The 23856-nt window shown below is 45.8% G+C and overlaps 1 protein-coding gene across 1 annotated transcript in view; it reads right to left on the reverse strand.

Annotated features, from left to right (window-relative positions):
- Positions 1–1584: 1584 nt before the first annotated feature.
- Positions 1585–23856, reverse strand: part of LOC109415593 (homeobox protein slou) — a 95981-nt gene continuing 73709 nt past the window's right edge. The window contains exons 3-5 of the mRNA XM_019689489.3: positions 2153–2309; positions 1948–2071; positions 1585–1868 (exon numbers count right to left, since the gene is read on the reverse strand). Of these exons, the coding sequence (XP_019545034.3) occupies positions 1653–1868; positions 1948–2071; positions 2153–2309 (497 nt within the window). The 3' untranslated portion in view covers positions 1585–1652. The remainder of the gene's footprint in view (positions 1869–1947; positions 2072–2152; positions 2310–23856) is intronic.

The following is a 23856-nucleotide window of genomic DNA, read 5'->3' on the forward strand; positions in this document are numbered from 1 at the left end:
ACTCTTGAGAATAAAATTGTTCTAGGGTTGCTATCCGACATCCTGATGACCTGACCCGCCCACCGTAGCCTTTCGATTTTCGCAGTGTGGACGATGGTTTGTTCTCTCAGCAGCTGATGCAGCTCGTGGCTCATTCGCCTTCTCCAAGTCCAGTCTTCCATCTGCACTCTGCCGTAGATGGCATGCAGCGCCATCCGTTCGAAAATTCCAAGGGCGCGTTGGTCCTCAGCACGTAGGGTCCATTTTTCGTGTCCATAGAGGACTACCGGTATAATCAGCGTTTTGTAGATAGTTAACTTCGTATGATGGTCAACTTTATTCGATCGTAGAGTTCTGCCGAGGCCAAAGTAAGCTCGATTTCCTACCACAATGCGTCCCTGAATTTCTCTGCTGGTATCGTTGTCGGCGGTCCCCAATGAGCTCAAGTACACGAATTCTTCAACCACCTTGATTTCATCACCGTCGATTGAATCTCGAGGTAGCGGGTGCGGTGATTCCTCTCTGGAGCCCTTTGCCGTCGTGTACTTTGTCTTCGACACATTAATGACTAATCCGATTCACCTGGCTTCACTCTTTAGTCGGATGTACATTTCCGCCATCGTCTCAAATTTACGAGCTATAATATCAATATCATCAGCGAAACCAAGCAGCTGAACGGACTTCGTGAAAATCGTTCCACGCGTGTTGTTACCCGCTTGCCAATGTTGAACAGCAAGCACGAAAGACCATCACCTTGCCATAACCCTCTGCGAGATTCGAAGGGACTGGAGAGTCTCCCTGATACTCGAACTACGCACATCACTCGATCTATCGTCGCCTTAAGCAATCGTATCAGTTTATTCGGGCATCCGTACTAGTGCATAATCTGCCATAGCTGGTTTTGATTGATTGTACCTATCATTCGCCTTTTTTAAAATCGATGAACAAGTGATGTGTGGGCACGTTGTATTCGCGACATTTCTGCAACACCTGGCGGATGGCGAACATCTGGTGCATTGTAGCGCGTTCACCCATGAATCCGAACTCTCTTGCAGTCAGTGTGATAGATTCGGCATTAAATTTGAGACAATATCTTGTAGGCAGCGTTGTGTAGTAGAGTGATCGTACGGTAGTTCCCGCAATCCAGCTTGTCGCCTTTTTTGTAGCGATTTCGCTATAGCTATGAGCTCGTCGTCGACCTCGCTATGGCCGGTTTGGCATCCTAAACTCCCTAACCTAGTATCAGCATACGAATGTGTGCGATTTGCTCTATGCTCTTATTCTATGAACTGTGATATCTGAAATAAGTTGCAGCGCTGTAGTGTTTTCAATTGTTTATTCCCGAAATACTGAAGAAAATTTTCTTTTCTGATATCGATTTTCTTTTTTACAATATTTACAGGCCCTTATTGAATTGACTAAAAGTTACTCTTCCTAGTGATAAACCTATTTAGCGCAGCTACTCTTCTGTTCATTGCCTCGAAGCACTTGATAATAGAATAAGGTTGAAGTTTTGATTTTGAATTAGGGGGAATGGAGAATCCCTTTTTTTTTTCTAGCATTCTTTTATACATTTTGCACAACCCGACCTTTTTCCAGAATGAGAAAAATTAAACTTTCGACCTAGAACGGTGAAACAAATCGTAATAATGGCAACAACAGTTGGGCTCGGTTTACGAGTGCGAGTGACCCAGGTGGTGACTGCCGAGTGGATGGAAGTACGGACCGTACGGCGGATATGGCACGGCATGTGGATAAAGAAGGCTGCTGGCGTACGATCCGGGACCAAACGATCCACCGTTCGGAGGAGGCACCGTCGGACTGTTCACATCCATTCCGGGGTTTTGCTTTTTCCACTTGGTGCGACGGTTTTGAAACCAGATTTTCACCTGAGGATTGGAAAGAAAGGGGTAGATATGGATTCAGAACTGTTTGAACTGCTTGCGTTTTTGGGTTGGGATACCATACCTGCGTCTCTGTAAGGCTTAAACTTAGGGCTAGATTCAGTCTCTCGCAAACCGATAGATATCGGGTGGTTTTGAATTTGTTCTCAAGGGAAACCAATTGTTCGTAAGTAAATGCGGTGCGCGCCCTGAAAGAAAAAAAAAAGAGAAAACCATTAGAAGCATAGCTTTTCACAACAATCAATCACCCAATCTGGTGTATCCCTTACCTCCTGGGTTTAGAGCTATTCCCCTGGGACTTCCCATCGCCGGACCGGCTGCTGGCGCCATCCTTTTTCGAGTCGGTTTCGCTGGCGTGGTCATCGATGTCACTGCCCATCGTGTCGTCACCCATCTCCTCCTGGTCGAGGTCGTTCATGTCTTTCGCTGTGGTTGTCCATACGACCGAATCCAGTGGAAACCATTATCAAGTAGCAACGGCAGCAGCCACGAGAAAGAGTGAGAACAAGAACGGAAAAGAAAAATCAGTAAACAGATCATTAATTAATTTCACGCTTCAACAGCGCGTGGCATCGTCATCCTCATCAGACTCAACGAGCAAGAGACATTATTCGGTGTGTTGTTGACAATGGCGTATGCAGGGGGTAGGTGCGCAGATAACATTTATGAGGATTGCAGTTTGAAAAATTTGTACATATGCATTGTCAAAAGTCTGTAAATATTGAAAATAAGATAAATTGTAAAGAAATGCAATCAATGCAATTTTCGCTTCTCTAAGAAATGGAGGGGATACCTCCAACAGCAACCTATGCGGGAGGCTTTGGCAAACAGCCAACGAAGGAGGCAGAACTACAGCCCCGACCCACCAATAAAAAAATCCAATTGTCGCCAAGCCTTACGTCTCTCCTCAGAAACTAGTCGGAAAGGAGCTGTTAGCTGCGTAGCCTCTGCAGCAATGAACATCATGGCACGCTCTTCTTGATGCATTGGTTTTCGAGGAGGCCTTACCAATATCTTTGTCCACGGAAAACGGAATAGGGTCAAAATCAAGATCTGAAAGTCCTCACTTCATATCATCTAGAAAAATATGTCGATTAGGGGCCTTCATCTGCCTCGAACCAGGCCGGGATCCCTTTTCATCCACGAGCTCAGATCCAACCCAGCCCAACCTTACGACAGCTACGATACCAGGATATTCCCAACGTGGCCGTTTGTTCGATAGAAGGGTCTAGTTCGACCACAATTTACCGATATGACCTGCGTAAGAGACTCCGAACCCTTGGACCACCTCTTGATTTACGCCTGAACTAGCCACTGTCGGCCCACGCGCAATCTCCTCTGTAGCTCCGAGACGATTTGGACGATATCATATGAAACGGTATTCCAGCCAAGATTTGTAGCACTTTTTTTGTATATCCGAATTCTTTTGTCGTCTTGGGTGTCACCGTCTTGGTCCCGTGAAATTACTTCCGTGAGCTGTTCACGCTAGCACTGCAGTAAAAGCTTCGTCACCAGGAGAGCGTCTGTTCTGGCATCCAGCGGTTGAGTATGAAATGCTCCTCCTCCAACGGAAGCTATACCTAAGGTGGCAGCCCCACCACAGAAGCCCTCCTTAGGCCAACAACCTACTGTTCCCGAAACTCAACAAAAACCGTTACAGAATCCGAAAATGAAAGATTACGAACTGATTTTACGGCAAGACCTCTAGCGCGAAACAGCCTACAAGAATTGAAGCTTGGAATGTAGTATCCTTGGTATTAATCCTAGCCCTGCAGGGTAAACTTGCACAACTAGCCAATGGGGCATGCCCGTATGAAGCTTGATATCCTAGGACTGCGCGAAGTCCGTTGGTCGAACTTTTGAGAATACAGATTGGCGTCTGGTCAAATTTTTCTATACTCTGGCCTACGAGGTGAACGCTCTCTTCATCACCGTGGATTTGGTTTCCTGCTCTGCGCTCACGTCCACGCTGCGCTCATGAAGTGGGAACCTTAATGAGAGGATAATTGTAGCCAAATTCAGAACACGAGTTCGAAACCTTGTCATGATCCAATGTTACGCGCCAACTGATGCTGCCGAAATGCAAGACAAATAGAACTTTTACAACCAACTGAATGCTGTCGTTGACAAGATTCCGCAAGGTGATATCATTATCCTCATGGACGACTTCAACACGAAGGTTCGTTCCGACAACTCGGACTATGAACACTGTGGGACTATGGGACGCCATGGTTTCAGAGAAATGAGCGGGAACGGAGAGCTGTTTGCAGGGTTTTGTGCAACAATGGGGATGGGGATTGCACTTTCTTCATCGACCAGTGCACAAAGTGACATGAGTTTCCCGTGATGGCGTCACGGAAAATCAAATCGACCACATTAGCATCAGCCGAAAATAGAGACGGAATCTTCTTGACGTGCGTAACAAATGAGCGCTGACATTGCGTCCGATCATCATCGGCGAGATCCTGCTGCGCATTACTCGGATCCATAGACAGAAGGAGAAAATCGAAGAACGGTTCAACACACGTCGACTAGAGGACGCTGCGGTGAAAAAGTCCTTTGTCGAGAGGTTAGAGAACCGTGCTGCAGATATTCCGGAAGGTGAATGCGTAGGTGATCAGGCCATCAACTACGTCTTCACCGCCACCAGCGAGAATAATTTGGGTGAGCTACGCACCTGGAGAAAGCAGTGGATCACAGATAACAGTGAAGCGAAGGAACGCCAGAGCCACGATAGAGCGTGTGGAAACACGAGGAGCCATAGCTGTAGCCCGTTAGCGCTACTCGGCTCTCGAGTTGGAAGTAAAACACTCATGTAGACGGGTCAAAAGAGCTTAAGGGAAGATTAAAAAATTACGTCCATCGTTTTTCGGGATTGCTAGACCCCCCTCCCCCCTCTGTCACGCAATTTCCCTATACCCTATACACGTACTGTCACACTTTTCTAGCCCTAGTTGACAGTTTGTTGCTGGAAAACTGCATGTCCTGCGAAGACTCCAGCCGAACCCAAACGTCCGTTTTCGCTGATTTGCATTCACTATCCCGATCCTTTCATCGTCAAGGTCGGTCAGACTTTTCACTGACTGCTCCACCGTTAAAGGTGTCCACTAGGAGTACGCTGTGTCGTTCTCAACAGAGTCCTTAACAGATCTATACAGATTATGGAACAAATTTTGTCGGTACCAGTCAACAATGAATTGGCCAATCAGGAGTTAGCGGAGAGTTTTAACAATGCCAACACTCAGTTGTTCTACATCCCTCAGCGTAGGAGTTGGTTCAGTTCCATCCTCTGATGCACTGGCGTAGCCATTACCTCGCGGTACGAAGCTTCTGGTAAACTTTCTTCCGAAAGCTGCGGGTCTGCTATTTCTACCCTTATTTGTATCGTTTGTTCTATGTTCTGCCGGGTTCCATGCTGCAGCGTATCCAGATCCACGCACGCTGCTATCATCTCATCCAAAATCGCGCTGCAATCCTCGTCCCGTTGACTGCTATCGAAGTCCCCAATTGAGCTCACGGCTGCGTCTTTAATGGATGCTTTTACTGTACTCCAGGAGTACTCTAGAAGGTGAGCACGTCGAGCTCGCGCTCTTCTGGCAATGCTGCCTTGAGATTCTGCGCGTATGCTGAGACAATCGCGGCTCGCTTCAGTCGCTCAATATTGGTGAGAGCTTTAAGTTCTTTCCAGGCACTCGGACGCCGATCAGCCGCCCCTAACATGAGGAACAGATGCTGTTGTGAGCCGCTCCTCCTGGCACAGGTATGCAGAGATAGCAACCCGATTAAAATGGTACTCGAGCGCCATCCGACCGGTACAAGAAGACGTGATGCGCAGCGAGCTAGGTGGGTCGTTCAAGTGGAGGACGATTTGCGGACCTTTCAGAGAGTGCGGAACTGGAGACGCACAGCCATGGACCGAGTCGAATGGAGAGGCGACTCCTGCATTCGTACACAGAGGACACTCAGGCCTTAGTCGGGCAGGTGAGGTAAAATAAAGGTTATGGCAGGTCAACACATCTACCAGGTTGGAATTTGCTGAGGTGCTCGCTGCAGATCTAGACGGCAAAAGAAGACGTATTGTCCGTGCACGCCTCTGTGTAACCGTGCAGCCTGGATTCCATCGCTTCGCTTGTTATATGTATCGATATAAGTAAGTTTAGCAGGGCTATCGTATTTCCCTGTTCCTCTCCGTTCAACTGAAAAGGAAGCAGGTTTGAAAAGATTATTATTTGTGGCAATTATTTTATGATTTCATCACCATCGTTATCATTTTCGCGCGCGCGTTTTCACGTCTGGTTGTTGTTGTTGATGGCACTCTGTGTTGTTCACCATCATTATGATGGTCTGACACAATGAGCCTGCGGGGCCCGTCTATGAAGTTTGTCGTCGTCGACGTGTTCCAAGTCATCGACGGCGCTGTGTATCAACAACCAGCTGGAAGAGCGGAAGCGGCATTATAAATAAATTCCCCAGCATTTTATTATCACAGCAAACATATCAATTCCCCACTGGGATGATGGGTTGGGCGCCGTGCCGTGTTGGTCGGAAGCTGTTGAACGGGTTATTTGTCGCTCATTGCCACTACAGAGTGCGGTGTGGTGGAGGAGGTATGGCGAACAAGATGAAACTGTTAACAAAGTTATATTTCCTTCGTCGTTGCGTCGTCGCTCATTGATGTTCGTGGCTTTGATGGTCGTCACGGGGATGGGATTGAAATCAAGATGTTGACATTGAAGGCTCTATCCGTTTTCTTGGAACTGTAAGATGATGCTGAAGAGCTCTCTACAATATATACGGTGAAGTTCCAATATTTGAAGAGGACATGCAATTTTCGATCATCACTTAATGGTCAGAGTGATTTTGGGGTGAATCGATTAGGAAAATTGATTGGAAGTTGTTCGGCAAGAGCATAGGGTAAGATCTTCATAACAAGTGGCTCGAATTGCCGCTACCATGGTCGCGTCGCTGTACTTGGTACTTCCAGTGTGCTAGCTGTACTCCACGTTCTTTTATATACCGCGTTAGTAAATTAAATAGTCTTGTATATAAAAAGTCCTTTCTTATGAAGGGAAAGTAAAAACTACTGGGAGCTACGTAATTTATAAACACTCCTTGTCACTCATGTTCAACCCGAACCAAAATAATTGAAACCTTCTGACTTTCAATTAGCGTGAACAATCCTCACCCATGTCAATCCTCGGTGGACTCCGGAATCTCTTTCTGGTGTTGGTTAGAATTGCCGTTGATGCCGGCAAAACCAAACCTTTCGTTAAACGATTCCAACCCCTCGTGGTGTTCCTGCTCGAACCGATATAGGAAATTAATTCAATACGATTCCAATGAGCAGAAAGACCATGTGTCCACCAGGCGGACCGTAACGAGCTACTGCCGGGGGATGATGATGGGCCACGAACATTTAGCACTAATGTGACAAACGCACACGAGACAATAATTTGTCTTCTTCTGTCATTCTCTTCATCCCCGGGAGGCGAAGCGGCGGCGGCAGGCCCGCGTTGACGACGATCTCGACGGTCCATCCAACACTTGTAGCGTTAATAAGCGTTGCGACTGTGAAAGCGGTGGCAGGCTTAGGTACAAAACAGGAAAATTTCCCAAGGGACTCGTTACCGCATGTAACATGATTTGTGAGAAATACAATATCTCATTAGGAGACAATCGTGGCCTTGCCTTCGAAAAGTGAGAGGGATGATTTTTTGAGTACATTTATCAATCGTTTCGGAGAACAAAGACACAATATAACAGGCCTTCTAATATCAGCAAAAACTGAAAAGGATGGATTAAAAGCCACCAAAACCTGTTTAGAAATGTTGGAATTCACAACTGCAACTGTCCTCATGGGCTTTTGCTCATACGAAAATCATCTAAAACTGTGTTGCTTTCACGAGTTTGATGTTCCAAATCATTCGAACTTTGGTTAAACTGTCTCACGCACATTGAGGCCAACTTGGCAGTCTAACGTAAGCCCATTGTACCGCGCACTCTATGTCTTCCTCGATAAGGATGACGATAGATATAATACATGACACAGAGAACATTAGCCTTTACGCACTTTCCAGTTTACCGCCATAGCTGGGGAACGTTCAAAAATAACGTCAAACATTTGGGGGAGGGGGGGGGGGTTTCTACAAAAGTGTGACAGTACGTGTGTTAGGTATAGGAAAATTGCGTGACAGAGGGGGGAGGGGGAATGGGTCTAGAAATCCCGAAAAACGATGGACGTAATTTTTGAATCTTCCCCTGTCGGTGCGTAGTTTGAGGCACGACACTTGGCCGGACGCGGACCCCATATCTAAGTATGAACGAGCCGACACTAGCCAATAAGTTGATCTTCTCGAGCAATTTCCCCGCTGTGTCTCGCAAGCATATTGGTCTACGGGTATCCGGGTGACTTCCGAGCCTTTGCCAATTGAACCACGGTCTACCACTTCCAAAACTTAAGAGGAAACGGTGGAACACGTTTTGTTCGTGTGCCCGCGTTTTCGCACAATGCGTGACCGCATGCTTGCCATATGCGGGGAGGACACAACTCCGGATAATCTTGTCCAAAGGATGTGTAGTGATGAGTTTGGTCGGAATGCCGTTTCAACGACTATCACCCACATCGTCTTGGAGCTACAGAGGAGGTGGCGCGTTGGTTCGGAGAATGGCTAGTTCAGATGCGGTGGTTCATGTGTTCTGAGTCGGTGCCATACGGCCGGAATCGATCCTTACAACGATTAAGTGGCCGCGGAGATAACATCCTGGTAGCATTTCTGTTGGGGCGTCGGTCTGCTGGGTTAGATCCGAGCCCGCGGTTGGATAGAGGTCTCCGGTAAGTGCCGGGGCTGTCAGCAACTTTCTGGTGCATCTGAGAGGGCCTGAAGGGTAGTGATACTCTTCCTTACGGACCCCGAGCAGAGGAGAATAGCAAATTGATAACTACGAAATTACATAACCTGTTTTTATAACTTGTTTTGTTATTGCTAAATAATCATGGCATAGCTTTTCTATAACAAATTTTGTTAGACTTTCTCATTTTGTTATAATCAAGCTAATGATATACATTCAATAAAATACATTTCAATAACATGTTTTGTTGAAGTACAAGTTTTGTTATTATTATACTATTAATCAATTTATCAACAATAGCACAACAGTAACAAGTTTTAAAATCAAAGCAACATCATTCGAGATGTACTTAGATTACGTTGATCTTGTACCGACTTTTCGAACCCTCTAAGCAGAATACCCTCTATGAATGAGTGTAATCAGTTTTGTACCTTTTAATTCCGCCCTATGTTGCTTATCCTTTGACAGATACGCGTATTTCGACTACCACTTGTAATCTTCCTCAGTGTCAGTTATCCAGTGGATAACTGACACTGAGGAAGATTACAAGTGGTAGTCGAAATACGCGTATCTGTCAAATGATAAGCAACATAGGGCGGAATTAAAAGGTACAAAACTGATTACACTCATTCTTAGATTACGTTGTTTCCCACATGTGCGTGCACTTTTCACGTAAGTTCCCCTTCTTACTATTTCTAGCACTATATCTTAACTGAGAGAAGTTTTTGGAGAATCCTTCGTAAAAGCTCCAGGTGGAATCCTCGAAGAAATTTTCAGAGAAATCTCAAGATGAACTTCGGGACAAATGATGACAGGAAATTCTGAAGAAATCTTTGAAGGGGTATTTTATGGAAAAGTTTAAGGACAAAATCTGTCGACGTATTTCTGGAAGATTTTTTGGAAAAACTCCTGAAAAAAACTTCAGAGAAGTCTCTTAATAAATATAAAAGGAATTTCTGACGGAATCCTTAGAGAAATCGATAGAGGAATTTTAGTAAAAAATCTAGCAGAAATTTCTGGTGGAATCATCAGAGGAAGTTCAGGAGAAATTCTAGCATTTTTTTGGAATTGTAGAATCCAGGAAGGAATTTCGACATAATTCTTGAATCCAGGGAAAATCCGGATCAATTTAAACAAAGTTTCCAGAAAAAAAATCTAATATCACAAAAGTGTTGTGCAAAACTGTTAAGCATTTTAAAAAATCATCAAAATGCTAAAAAAAACGAAAATCACAAATTACTATCGACGACCAAACTTTTTTAAGCATAATTACGTGTTGATCTTAAAACCGCGCTTTGAAAACAATTAAAGTAGAACAGTATAATAACACTAGTTTACAGCATTTTTGAACTCGGTAAGCTGATGATCATTTTTGGTGTAGAATCATGCCCTGAGTTCGAAAACGCGAAGGAAAAAAATTACAGTAGAGCGGAAATTTTTTCGACTTTTCATACAAGGTTGATGATTTGAAATCGATTTTTGTTCTATTTTTAAACAACGTCGCTCACTTCACACATCTCATTCTTCGTAATCAATGTTCCGATTGAGCTTAATTTTTTACTGTAACTTTCCTACATATGATATGTCAAATAAACGTTGAGAAAGAATTTTTAAATTGTTTTTTTCTTATTGAAAAAAATACATTTCTTCATATATTTTTGGAAATTTGGCTAAAATTTAAGAAGATCGTCCTTAAAACTCGCCAATATCTTGAATTTCATCAATCTGACGCAAAACCTGCATTCAGATTATCAAATGGTATTGTATTCAGCTTTTAATTTATGGAAAAAGATTTGAAATTGGTTAAACAAAACGCAAGATATTTGAATTTTAATAAATTCCATATTTTTAAAAGTTGTAAAACTCGATATTGAGCTAAAACTCAAAAACTGCTCTACTTTAAATTTTTTAATGCGCGGTTTCGAAATCAGCACTAAATTGTGCTCTAAAAATTTTGGTCGTTTACAGAAGTTCACGACTTTCATTTTATTTTGTTAACTAGTGTAATTACAGCTGGGAGTCTAAGTTCAATTATCTTGCGTTGTTGTGAACAAACTTCAATTTTCTAAGAATGTATTGAAAACTGAATATAGCATTTTTCGATTATTTGAAAATATTTCTTTCGTCAGAGTGATGAAACTCATGTTATTTGCGGTTTTTTTTTATCTGTATTAACGAGATTTTTAGCCCTAGGCTAGTTCATCTCGGGACCCACGCTTTACTTCCCTTCCGAAGGAAGAACTCACATTTTGCGAGTTTTTCGGGAGTGGGATTCGATCCCAGGTCCTCGGCGTGATAGTCAAGTGTTCTAACCATCACACCAGATCCGCTCCACCTATTTGCGGGTTTATGAGACAAAGCATTATAACTTACTTAGTTATACGTTTGATATCATAACAAATATTGCTCTCCGATTATTTTCAACAACATATTAATATCAAAATTGGTTATTGAAATATTTTCCGAATTCACTGTTATTAAGTTGTTATTGAAAGCAACATAACAAACTATTACAATGGTTTTCCAGGAATATTTTTTTGTTATGATTTTTGTTATTTTGCCGCTTATGACAGACAAGTTTATAACATAATATGTTATTTTAATAACTTAAAAATAATCGATTTTGTTTTTCAGTTATTTTGCCCAAATAACACAGCTCCTTATTCTGTTGTTATTCTCTTCTGCTCGGGACAGGTTGCACGTTGGGCTCCAAAATGTAACGAAAGCTACGGTACACCAACTTACAGCCGAGGATGAAGAGGAAGACAACTACGATTCGGAGGAAATGGATCAGATTTTCGCGTTACAAAAGCGGTTTATCAAATTCAAACGAGTCAATAAGGATGGATCAGGAGATTCAGAGAATCAGACTGGGTCACCATTAGTCTGCTGGAACTGTAGACAGACCGGACTTCTGTGGAAGGACTGTAATAAGAAAAAGGAGATCTTTTGTCACATTTGTGGACATGTGGACACTACTGCGTACAGATGTCCCAATCAACATAATCTAAAACCACGCGATGACGACGAATCAAAAAACGAATAAGCGAGGAACGGTGTGGGAATCGCTTTTCCTCATCCGTTGATAATCAGATTCCCAATCCCCAGTATTCTCAGTTCAACAAAGTTCTTCAGACCGATACTCGAGTCCATAAATGTCCCCACCTAAAAGTCCAGATAATGTCAGAAAACGTAGAAGGTTTGGCCGACACTGGAGCAAGCATATCAGTGATTAGCTCGGTGAAGCTTATAAGCAAGCTTGGTTTGAAGATTCAGCCGCTTCAACTACAAATAACAACGGCAGACGGGACTCCTTACCATTGCCTTGGATTTGTGAACTTGCCACTGACCTATCAATCAACAACCCACATTCTACCGACCATTGTAGTGCCGGAAATGAAGAAGGATCTTATCCTAGGAGTCGATTTCTTGAATAAATTCGGATTCCAGCTTGTTGGTCCTCAAGGATCTAGTTCAGAATCGTTGGCACTTCGAGAAGGCCTTGGTTGTGTAGAAGAATACTTCGGAGATCGAGAAAAGATTTGTTTTCAGTTGGAGCCGGTGTCGATGCCGGAAAATCAAAAGGAAGCAAACATCGAAGTGGACGAAAGCCTCGAAGTCCCCACAATTGAAATCCCAGAGTGTCCTTTAAATGGTCCTGAAGATGTTCATACAGAACATGCCTTGTCCGAAGAAGAACGTTTAGCCCTGTTCAATGTCGTTAAAGAACTACCAGCTACTAAAGAAGGATCATTAGGCCGAACTCACATCATGGAGCATCAGATTGAGCTACTTCCAGGGGCATCACCTCGGAGAATCCCCTCATACCGTTGGTCTCCGGTCGTAGAACAGGTAATCGATGCGGAAGTCGATAGAATGCTCAAGTTAGGGGTGATCGAAGAGTGTTCAGGAGTCGTAGATTTCGTAAATCCTCTACTCCCCATCAAAAAGTCTAACGGCAAATGGAGGATTTGCCTGGATTCGAGGCGACTCAATCAAGGTACTAAACGTGACGACTTCCCCTTCCCAAATATGATGGGAATTCTTCAGAGAATCGAGAAATCGAAATTCTTTTCGGTTATCGATCTCTCGGAATCGTATTATCAGGTTCCACTAGCACAGTCCGCCAAAGATAAGACAGCTTTTAAGACCAACAAGGGTCTCTTTCGATTTACCGTCATGCCTTTCGGGCTTACCAATGCTCCGGCGACTATGGCCCGTCTAATGTCCAAGGTTCTTGGGCATGATTTAGAGCCCCGGGTTTACGTGTACCTGGACGATATTATAATCGTCTCGAATAGCCTGGAGGAACATTTGGAGCTCATACGGATTGTAGCTGCACGCCTTCGCCGAGCAGGATTAACCATCAACCTTAGTAAAAGTAGATTCTGCCAAACGGAAATCCGCTACCTTGGCTACGTTTTGTCAGAAAAAGGTCTTGCGATGGACGTCAGTAAAATCCAACCCGTGCTTGATTACCCGACTCCAAAAACCGTGTAGGACACTAGGAGACTTCTCGAATTAGCCGGTTTCTATCAGAAATTCGTGCAAAACTATTCCGACATAACAACCCCCATCACTGACCTTCTCAAAAAAGGTAAGAAGAAATTCGCATTGAGCGAAGAAGCGGATATAGCTCTACAAAAGTTAAAAACGGCACTCGTGACTGCTCCAATCCTCGCAAATCCCAACTTCCAAATGCCTTTCATTCTCGAAACGGATAGCTCCGATTTGGCCATCGGTGCTGTACTGGTGCAGATCCAGGATGGAGAACGACGAACTATCGCATACTTCTCGAAAAAGTTGTCCAGCACTCAGCGCCGATATAGCGCTACAGAACGGGAGTGTCTAGCGGTTCTGATGAGCATCGAACATTTCAAACACTTCCTGGAAGGGTCCCAGTTCATAGTCCAAACGGACGCTATGAGCCTGACCTTTTTTCACAGTATGTCCATCGAGTCCAAGTCACCTCGAATTGCACGGTGGGCTCTGAAGCTGGCGAAATACGATGTGCTATACCAATACAAGAAGGGATCGGAGAATATTCCCGCGGATGCCCTGTCTCGATCTATTTATACGCTTGATGACAGCTTGCCGGACCCGTACATAACCCAGTTACGAACCATGATCGAAAAGTATCCTGAGCGCTACAAAGATTTCAAGATCATAGATGGGAAAGTTTTCAAGTTCATTACTAACTGCACCATTTTGGAAGATCCAGGATTTAGATGGAAGTATGTTGTTCCCTTACCGGAACGTCGTGATCTCATCAAACACGCCCACGAACAAGCTCATTACGGGTTTCTTAAAACCTTTGCCCGCCTTCGTGAGCGCTATTACTGGCCGCGAATGGCGTCGGAGGTCCAGCGCTTTTGTAATAACTGCCTGATTTGCAAAGAGTCAAAAACCCCTAATCTTAATGTCCGGCCGGTCTGTGGAAAACCGAAAATCTGCTCTCGTCCCTGGGAAATGATTTCTTTCGATTTTCTGGGACCTTACCCTAGATCTAACAATGGGAACATCTGGCTTCTGGTGGTTTGCGACCATTTTTCGAAGTTTATCATGGTCCAATGTATGCGCAGCGCTACATCCCCGGCCGTGTGCATGTTTGTGGAGAACCAGATATTTAACCTGTTCGGAGTGCCAGCCATCTGCATCACAGATAACGTAAAGGTCTTCAAATCCGATGCCTTTGCGAAGCTACTGAAGACCTACGACGTCACACATTGGAATCTCGCTGTCTACCACCCTAGCCCGAATCCCGTTGAGAGGGTGAATCGGGTAATAGTAACCGCTATTCGCTGCTCCCTACATCAACAAAAGGATCACCGGGAATGGGATCGATCTATCCACCAAATCGCCCAGGCCATCAGGACAACGGTTCACGATAGCACCGGCCATCCTCCGTTTTTCATAAACTTCGGACGCAATATGATTAGTTCGGGTGCAGAGTATGATTTCTTGCGAAAATCGGAAGATGCGGCTCGATGTCCGTTGAAACTAAGCGAAGAAATGAAACAACTGTTTGGAATAGTTCGACAGAATCTCATGAAGGCATACCACAAATATTCCAGGACGTACAACATTCGAGCAAACGCCAAACACAACTTCGATCCCGGTCACATCGTTTTTAAGAAAAACATAAATTTGTCCGACAAAAGTCGAGACTATGTGGGCAAACTAGCGAGTAAATTCACGAGAGTCCGCGTGAAGGAAAAAGTAGGGACAAATTCCTACATCCTTGAGAGCTTAGACGGTAAACGAATCTCTGGAGTGTATCACGGGTCGTTCTTAAAAAGAGCATAAAACTGGCAACTCAAGCTATGTCGGTGTCATCATTAGGTGCACATAAACTATGAGTATTGTTATCATGAAAACACTCCCCTGAGGTTGTTTATTCCAACGTTGAGAGAGTCACTTTATGTGTGAACTCACGTTGAAGAATCACTGAAGAACCAGCTATGTCGAAGTCGAGCTAGTCTCCTTCAACCAGAGCATACTGTCCAAAACACTCCTAGAGGTACTCCTATCCGTGTTAGAGATGTCACACCAGTGTTTCCTCGCACGTAGATCCACCATCCTTGTTTTGTTTTGTTTCGTCCCTGTAATGTCGATAGGAATAAATTAGCAAGTCAGTACGTTTTTACTTAGAATTAGAGTACTTACAGTTAGTAATTTAGACTCAGCAATAGTCCATTCCATATTTCACAATAGTACAGTTCTTCCAATGCCTTTCCAATTTTTCAATAGCCCGGTTTTCACAGTTGATGTCTGCAAAGTAGTTGAGCGCGGGCGTGGGGCTGACCACTCGGGAGACTGGCTAAGCGCCAGCATGCTATTGTGATGGACTCTCCAAAGCGAGTCATCGATGTTCGTTGCTGCAGGCTACGCAGCTAAGTTTGAGGGTGTGATGGGCATTAACTCTTCTCTGAAGATATTCCTTCTTGGTTTGTTCTGGAGAAACGTAGGGTTTGGCGACCATGGGAATGTGCTTAGTGGTTCATGGAGAGAATAGTCCTGTCTTTTACTTTTTTTTGTAGAAGACGGCCTGAACCCCACACTACCCGGACCTTTCTGTTCAGGTGTCTGTTGAGCAAATTTTCCCTCCCACTGAACTCCCTCGTCCCGGCATTTTTACACAGCAGATTTGAACATCCCAAGAGCCTCTGCAATAGCTACTATAAAGGCCAGGTTCTGGAACTTCGTCCGGATCTTGGGTCTTAGTTGCTTTAAAGGATTTTGCAATTCCCGTTAGTTCTTGATCGATGACCTTCCCTTTATTACCATTCCCAGACCCCAGCGATGAAGAACGCCAAGGTCTCGAATCATCCAGGTTCTCTGGATGCTGCTATTTGTGTGACCATCATGATCCCGCGGGCATCGCCCCGAGGGTTCGTTTCGGCACTGTGACAGAGACTTACTTAGCAGGCTTTGTTGGTTGCTTTTATCTCGGTCTTGATCGCAGCTTTGGCAGCTGAACGGCACCCGTCGACATCGTCTACCCTCCAGTGTTAGGTCAGGACTACAAAAAGTAACGTCGATGATCGCCTCCGCTTCGTTTCAGCTAAAAGTACCTTTGGTACCGACACTGTCCAGATCCACATCCAGTCGACATGTTGTCATACATTCCAGCATCCGCGTGAACCATTCGATAGGGCACCGCAAGACCGGAATAAAGTGGGAGTGGGATGACCCGCTCATAGAAGAGGTCCTGATGCAATGGAAGCAGTGGATACTAAGGTTGAGCACTCTTCGCATTCCGCGTTGCTACCTTACAGGAGCCAGAGAAAACGACTATTCCAAGTTGCAGATTCACGCATTAGTCGATTCAATGCAGCCCGCGTATGCATGCGCAGTTTACTTCCGAGTAGAAACACTGGAAGGTCCTGTAGTTAGCCTTGTAGCAGTGAAATCCAAGGTTGCTCCTCTGAAGTTGCTGACGATCCCTCGCCTCGAACTACAGGCCGCAGTTCTAGGATCGCGTCTGCTGAACAGCGTAACAACCTAGCAAGCCCTGTCCGTGGCAAAGCGTGTTCTTTGGCCCGACTCTAATACCGTTCTCACCTGGATTCGGTCTGAGCAGCGGCGATCAGAATCGAAGAAATTCTTTCAGTGACGGATGTCAACGAGTGGCGGAAAGTTCCTACAAAAGAGAATGTTACTGATGACGCTACGAAATGGGGAACTGGGCTAGACATCAGGTCGGAAAGTGGCTGGTTCCAAGCTCCAGCATTCCTCAAACAACCGGAAGCATTCTGGCCAAGTGAAATTGAGCAAATCAACTTCACTGAGGATGAGTTGCTGTCATGCAATCTTCATGAGGAAGTACATTCTTCGTTGGTGGATGTCGCTGTTCAGCAAATGGGAGAAGTTACATCGTACCATGGCTTACGTACACCGATTTGTCGGGAATACACAACGATCTCAAAAACACTTGGAGCGAAATCTTGGAGCTTTAACGCAGGACGAATTGGTGGTTGCCGAGAGATCACTTTGGATCCAAGCACAAGCTCAGTCCTTTGCATTGGAAGTACGGCTATTGAAGAAGACGAAGAGAAACCCAGAGGATGTCCACGAAGCCCTGTTCACGAAGTGAGTCCGCTATATAAGATTTGACCATTTATTGACTACACGGGAGTGATGCGGAAAAGAAGTCGCCTGCGAAATGCCGTTTGGATGACATTTCACTCCAAGTACCATGTGATTCTTCCACATCTACATCACATTACGCTTCTCCTAGTTGATTGTTATCACCGTCGGCATCGCAATCGTGAGACGGTTGTGAATGAGATGCGAAAATTTTACGAGAATCCTGTGATATTCAAGGTAGTGGATACCTGCATGACTTGTTAAACAATGTCCGGTGCCGGCGACCACCACGGTACAACCTTGAGCGACTGAAGCAACCGGATGTCACCTCAGCAGCCGTGCATAATCTCGAGGCAGCGTTGCCTGTCGAGAATGAGTATGTGGAACGGGGTCGACGGAATGAATGGTTCAACAAGAAGTGTAGAGCGAAAAGAATGCAGCGATTGCGGTAATGCTGCAGCATGGAAACCAGCAGGACGTGGAACGATACAAACCGAAGCGAAAAAAGCAGGAACGTGTCTTTCGGGAGATACAGAGCCACCGGGAAAAAGCGGAGAACGAGGAAATGGATCATCTGTGCAGTTCTCAAGATACATGGAAGCTCTATCAGAAGCTCAACACAACCTGCAAGGGCTTCGTGCCGCAAGCCGAAATATGCAGGTATAAGCACGAGAGTCTCCTGACGGACGGACGTGAGGTGATCGAGAGGTGGAAGCAGCACTTTGATGTGTATCTGAATATAACGGAGAGCGCAGATATGCACGCCCAAGTTTGCCGGAGAAATGACTACGTCAGTACAGCAGGCAGCGCCAACGAGCCTACTTCCGCACCGACAAAGTTGAGGATGCTATCCAGCTGCTCAAGAACATCAAGTCAAGTGGAAAGATGATGTCGAAGCTGAACCAATCAAAATGGGCCCTGAAAAGATGGCCACCTGCCTGTACCGACTAATAGTTCGGATCAGGGAGACCGAATAGCTTCCGGAAGAGAACAAGGAATGATACAAGTTGGAGTGCGAAAACTTCCTAACGACCACAAATCTGAATGTAGCCTACAAAGTGCTATCCTAGATCATCTTTCGTTGTCTTTCGCCTAAAGCGAATGCTATTATGGGAAGTTATCAAGTTATCAAGTGAAAAGTTTTGACGACCGCTCGACAGTGGACCAGATCTTCCCTGTGTGGCAAATCCTCCAAAAATGCCGCACCACCAGTTGGAGCCTGCTTCAGGTGATGGACTCTCATGCCTGCTGTTCAATATAGCCCTGACAGGCATTATGCGACGAGGTGGACCTAACAGCCGGGGCACAATTTTCACGAAATCCGGCCCATTTGTCTGTTTTGCGAATGACATATTATTGCTGAAACATCCATAACGGTGGCAGAACTATACAAGAAGCAGCAAAGGTCGGACTGATGGTGAACGCGTCAAAAACGTAAATCATGCTGGCTGAAGGAACCGTGAACGAAAGGGCAAGACTAGGCAGCAGTGTTACGATAGACGGGGACGAACCTGCGGTCGAAAAAGATTCACCCCGTACCAAATGCATCGCTGATAAGACAGGTGGTTCTCAATGGGCACGAGACCTGAACTATGCTGAGAGGATATGCATTATGCAACCAGTCGAAACCAGTCGAAAAGTTCGAGTGTTGAATGCTTAAGACAATCTTTGGCGGTGTGCATGAAAACGGTGAGTGGCGGTGGAGGATGAACCACGAGCCCGCTGCTCTCTACGCCGAACCTGGCACCCGGAAGATGGCAAAAGCTGGAAGGATACGATGGACACGGCAGAATGCCGAACAGCAACCCTGAAAATTTTGTGTTCGCAAAACATCCAGACTTCCGATTATTGGACTTGCGCTTCTTGATGACGAGTGAGCCATCCTTCCCTCTATTGGCACCTGACCTCCTGCTTTCCCTTGGTGTCGCTGCGCTTCTGTTCATCCATCTTTTTCCTCTTCTTTATTTGCCTATCCACTATAGTCCCTATAGAGTCTAGAGGGACTCTACCCCGTGACCCGCCGTAACCTGTTGTGGCTGAAGACGTTCAAATGGTCGAACCTCCCTGCTCACTGTTATTCGGGATAAGCCCACCTTTTCATGCCTACCATTTCCGGGATGCCTAGCTGGGGTCCGACTTGTCAGAATTTCTACCCTCACTCGCGTGGTTAATCCTTCAGGACGCGCGCCGTTGTAAAAAGTACAACACTACCGAAAAACCTCATTCGTCGTATATAGCGCGAGCGTGGTGCAGTTTCAGCTACTTATGGCGCGCGCCCGGAAAGGTTAACAACCTTCGGCACCTTCAAAATCACGGGCTCCGCAGCTGCCACAGTTGCCATGAGTTGCTTATGGTCCTGCTTGGCCGCTATCGTTTACTTAAGAAGTCTCAACAGGGGCTCCTAGAGGTATTTGCTGATGTTCGACTTCGAGGACGCAAGGTCAATTATGAAGTCTAGCTGCCGCGCAGATCTGTTCTTAGTGACGGCCCTTATCAACCACGCCCTATCCATGACCCCTCCCGACGCGCTAGCTGGGGAGAAATGATGTTTCCTACGCAGGAATAGGGTGCGACTCGAAACTCTTTGCGTGGCGCACACGTTGGTATGAGACAGCACAACAAACCAGAAGGAGTCGAGTACGTGCAATCGATTGTGTGTTGCCCGCTTACTTTGCCGTGCGCTGAAGGTCTCTTGCCTCTCACGTTCTGTCGTATGCACTCTCTCTGTGCTTGTCTCCGTGTTTTGCACTTTGTTTGACACTACATATGATTGGGAACATTTCGAATCAAACGACCTATCATTTGTCAATCCTTGACAAGCTTAAAAATTTTGCCGAAAACAAAAACTCTCTTATTAATTTATTAAATGATTTTTTTTCTGTTTGTTGACAAGCACAGTCCCAAGCACCGTGCTTTGCTCCCTGCGCCGTAGAGCTAGTGCTACGATTTGTCTCTCGCACAATTACGAAAGCTCTTACTCATACGTCTCTATTTCTCGGCAAAACGGGGAGACAAGCACTTGAGATTGTGTGAGGCACACGCTATTTTTGCACCGCACGGTGCATGTCGCCAATCCCTGTTGCTACGTTACCGTTTCGCACACAGCTATCTCTTTCTCTCTCTGTTTTACTTAGGCAACCTAGTAAACCCATTTCTTGTGAAGGAGTTATCCTCACTACACCGCTACTAACTGATTTCTGATTATTTGTATTTATGCTCATTTTAGAGTCCCACGAGTAGCTCGATAAAATAGGTCCAATGCGGCAGAACCCAAAATTAACACGGTAAGGTACAATTTACTATGGAGTGGAGTTGTGGAGTGTCCAGTCTTGTCTATAGCTAATGAGTTTGACAGACCTACAGATTCTTAGAAATGTTTTCTAAGGTTCTTGTTCAACAACTTTATTGGTCCACCGTCATAAATTATCCCAACAAGCATAACTAACTCCATCTTCAAATAATTCCAACAAGCCAACCGATTGAAGCCGGCTACCGCAGCAAATGAGCAATCATCTGGAAAATCATCTCTCAAACCGTTATCCTTAATCCAACGCCAACCAACCTGAGACGCTAATTAATTAGCTGTAATTAATGAAGCCAGACACCTTCGTCAAGAAAACCAGCTAATTAGTCACCATTTGCAAACCCGCAGCGGAATGGCGGCGGCCGGCGCCCTATTGCAAGCCGCTCCTTGCTCATCCTCTCATCAACCGACGCGAAACGAGACGACCAATAGCAGTACCTTCCTACATTATTGGCATCTGCTACGCAGTCCATTTCACGGTCAGTTAATTTCGCCGATAATTATTTCGATGTAAATTAATTATATTATCAACACTTTGGCATTAAAACAAAAACACTCGAACGGAGTGCTAGAGCTACAACAACCATCCATCGCATGGAATGGCCGGCCGGACGGGAGACTAACAGCCTAACGACGAACGACCGCTTCTAATGCCGGTCGCTGAAACTGCGTTGCCCGTGGGGTTGACTGGCTGGTTACCGCCGCCGTCCGTGACCAAACCAACCAACCGACTAAAACCGTTGTCTACCGCCCCGTCGTCCTAGCGAACGTATGTATGTACCTAGATGCGATAACTGCGTGCAAATGCGAGGGCTGTAGTCAAAAATAAATTTCCCCACCACTGGCTGACCGCTGGTCAATGAGTGCATCTGCGCGCCGGTGATGCTGTGCTGGTCAATGCAATGACCAACAGTTAGTGGGAATGTTTTCTATCGAAGTGGGGAGACCATCGACGTCAACCTCAAACGGTAGCATTACAAACCGCTGCTAGTGGCAAACACGTTAAACTAATGGGGTTCTGCTGGTTACGATGCGTCAGATTTGTTCATCGGTTTGTCACATAACCATATGGGGGGGTGGTGTCTATGATTTATGTAGGTACTTCGAGTGCATTTATTTAGCAGGCCGTTTCAAATTGGCAGTAAAAGATGATTAACGCATAGTTGAAGGAAAAAATAGTCCCCGTTGAAGTCCTTGACCTCTTACCCTGCAACTCCTGAACATCCTTCGGCGGTAATATCTTGGAAATGGCATCGGTTTTGAAATACCCAACACTTTTTGAGATGTAAGTGGAAACCATACTCAGGTAGACGCTTGAGAACGACGTAGAGATTGTGGTCGTATTCCTTATTGGTCCGATTTGCGATAAGGATGTCTTCAAGATACGCTATGATTTCAGAGAACTTGGTTATCATGCTGTCGATGATGCACCCGAAATCGGTTGTACTGATATATTCCACGTTGGATGACGACCTGGAGTAGCTTCCGCAATTCCTCCTCGACCTCGGCCTTTTCAGACCGTCATATTAGTCGAGGGGTGGGAGGTAATGGGCTCCGGCCAGTTCCGCCAAGTGCTCGTCCATATGAAACCGTGAGTGACAGTCGCATTAAAGTGCATTGTTCAACTTCGTAGGATAATCACCACAAGCACGGATTCAGGGCTTGATCCAAAAGAACAGAGTGAAGCCCCAGTTCTTGTGGCATCTAGCTGTCGGTTTTGTGAGGAGCGGCAGGTCCGGAACAATCTGACACGACCAACGTTTCACCAATTGTAGAAGATAAAAGAGCTACGTCCGCACTACTGCCGGTGCCATCTGAACCAATCACCTGTAAAGGTGAAGGCTCGTTCATGGTGAGCCAGACGCGCAGCTGAAAGAATTGCCATCGGTGGAATCGCTGGTCTCGCTCGACGGATCTTACAGAACGGGCAGTCACGGCTTACTTTCTTGACCACCAAACGCAGTCTTAGGATGTTGTACACCTGGCGGATTTCGTTGACAACGGTTTCCACATTGCCGTCACGGTATTGCTGATGATTTCGGCGAACCAGAAGCTCCGTGACTTGGTGTTTTCTTGGGAGTATAATGGGATGACGTACGCTGTAACAGATGTCTCCAGCAGCCCCGATCCGTCCGCATTTGCGCAACAAGCCGTCATCGTCCAGAATCGGCATAAGTCGGTAGATGGAGCTCTGTTTCCCAATGGCCTCTTGTCCGGTTTCATTCGGTGCCTTGTTGAAGAGTGCAGCGATCTCATCGGGATAGGACTCGCGCTGCACCAGCATGAAAATCGTTATCTCTGCTACTCGAAGTTCCGCTTGTTGTAGTTGTCCTGCATACTTCATCTGCCTTTTGTGCGAGTTGTGTACGAATCGGATAGCGAAGGCTGTTGCTCGTAGTAACCGGTCCCACGAGGAAAACCGGGCGAAATCGATCACAGACTCGATAAATGGTGCAGGATTGATGCACGTATCTCCTCTGAAGTAGCGGTCACCGGCTCTTTGGGACGAGGTCATTCAGTCTCCGGGAGATGTAGGAATTCAGGACCCTGAAGCCACTTACTGTTAGGATCGAAGTATGGGCCGCTTCCCCATGTAGTAGCTTCATGTGCTGGGTTGGACTTGGATGGCACCTATCTCCAATCGCTGGCCGTGGTGTGCTCCAGAATCTCACCTACTCTAAAGGACACAAACTGCCTGTAGTTTCTGGGGTCAACCATTATCCAGGCCAAGGCTGTCCTGCAATCCGTCCAAAACTCCATCTTGGAAACAGGAACTCCTTGGTTTTCTCGGACGAACTTCGACCAACGTGCGCCCAAGACGCACCCTTGTAGTTCCAGCCTGGGGATCGACCATGGCTTAAGTGAAGCGACTTTCGATTTTGCGGCAATCAAATAACACTGTGGATTAGCTTCAATGTCGAGCGTGCGCAGATAGATTGCGCAAGAGTATGCCACCTCACTCGCATCGACAAACACGTGGATTTCGGAGTTGAGGTATGTCTTCTGATTCGCGAGCCGGAAGTAACATCTTGGAATGCGCACCCCGGAAATGTACTCAATCATCTGCACCCATCGCTGCCATTTCGCAAAGACGTCTGCGCTGACTTGCTCATCCCAATCAGCGCCTTCTCTCCAAATGTTCTGGATCAGGACTTTGCCATAGATGAGGAATGGTGAGAGCAACCCTAATGGGTCAAACAGCGTCATTACGCACCGTAGCACCAGTCTCTT

The sequence above is a fragment of the Aedes albopictus genome, chromosome 1, assembly GCF_035046485.1.
Source record: "Aedes albopictus strain Foshan chromosome 1, AalbF5, whole genome shotgun sequence".
NCBI classification, from domain to species: Eukaryota; Metazoa; Arthropoda; class Insecta; order Diptera; family Culicidae; genus Aedes; species Aedes albopictus.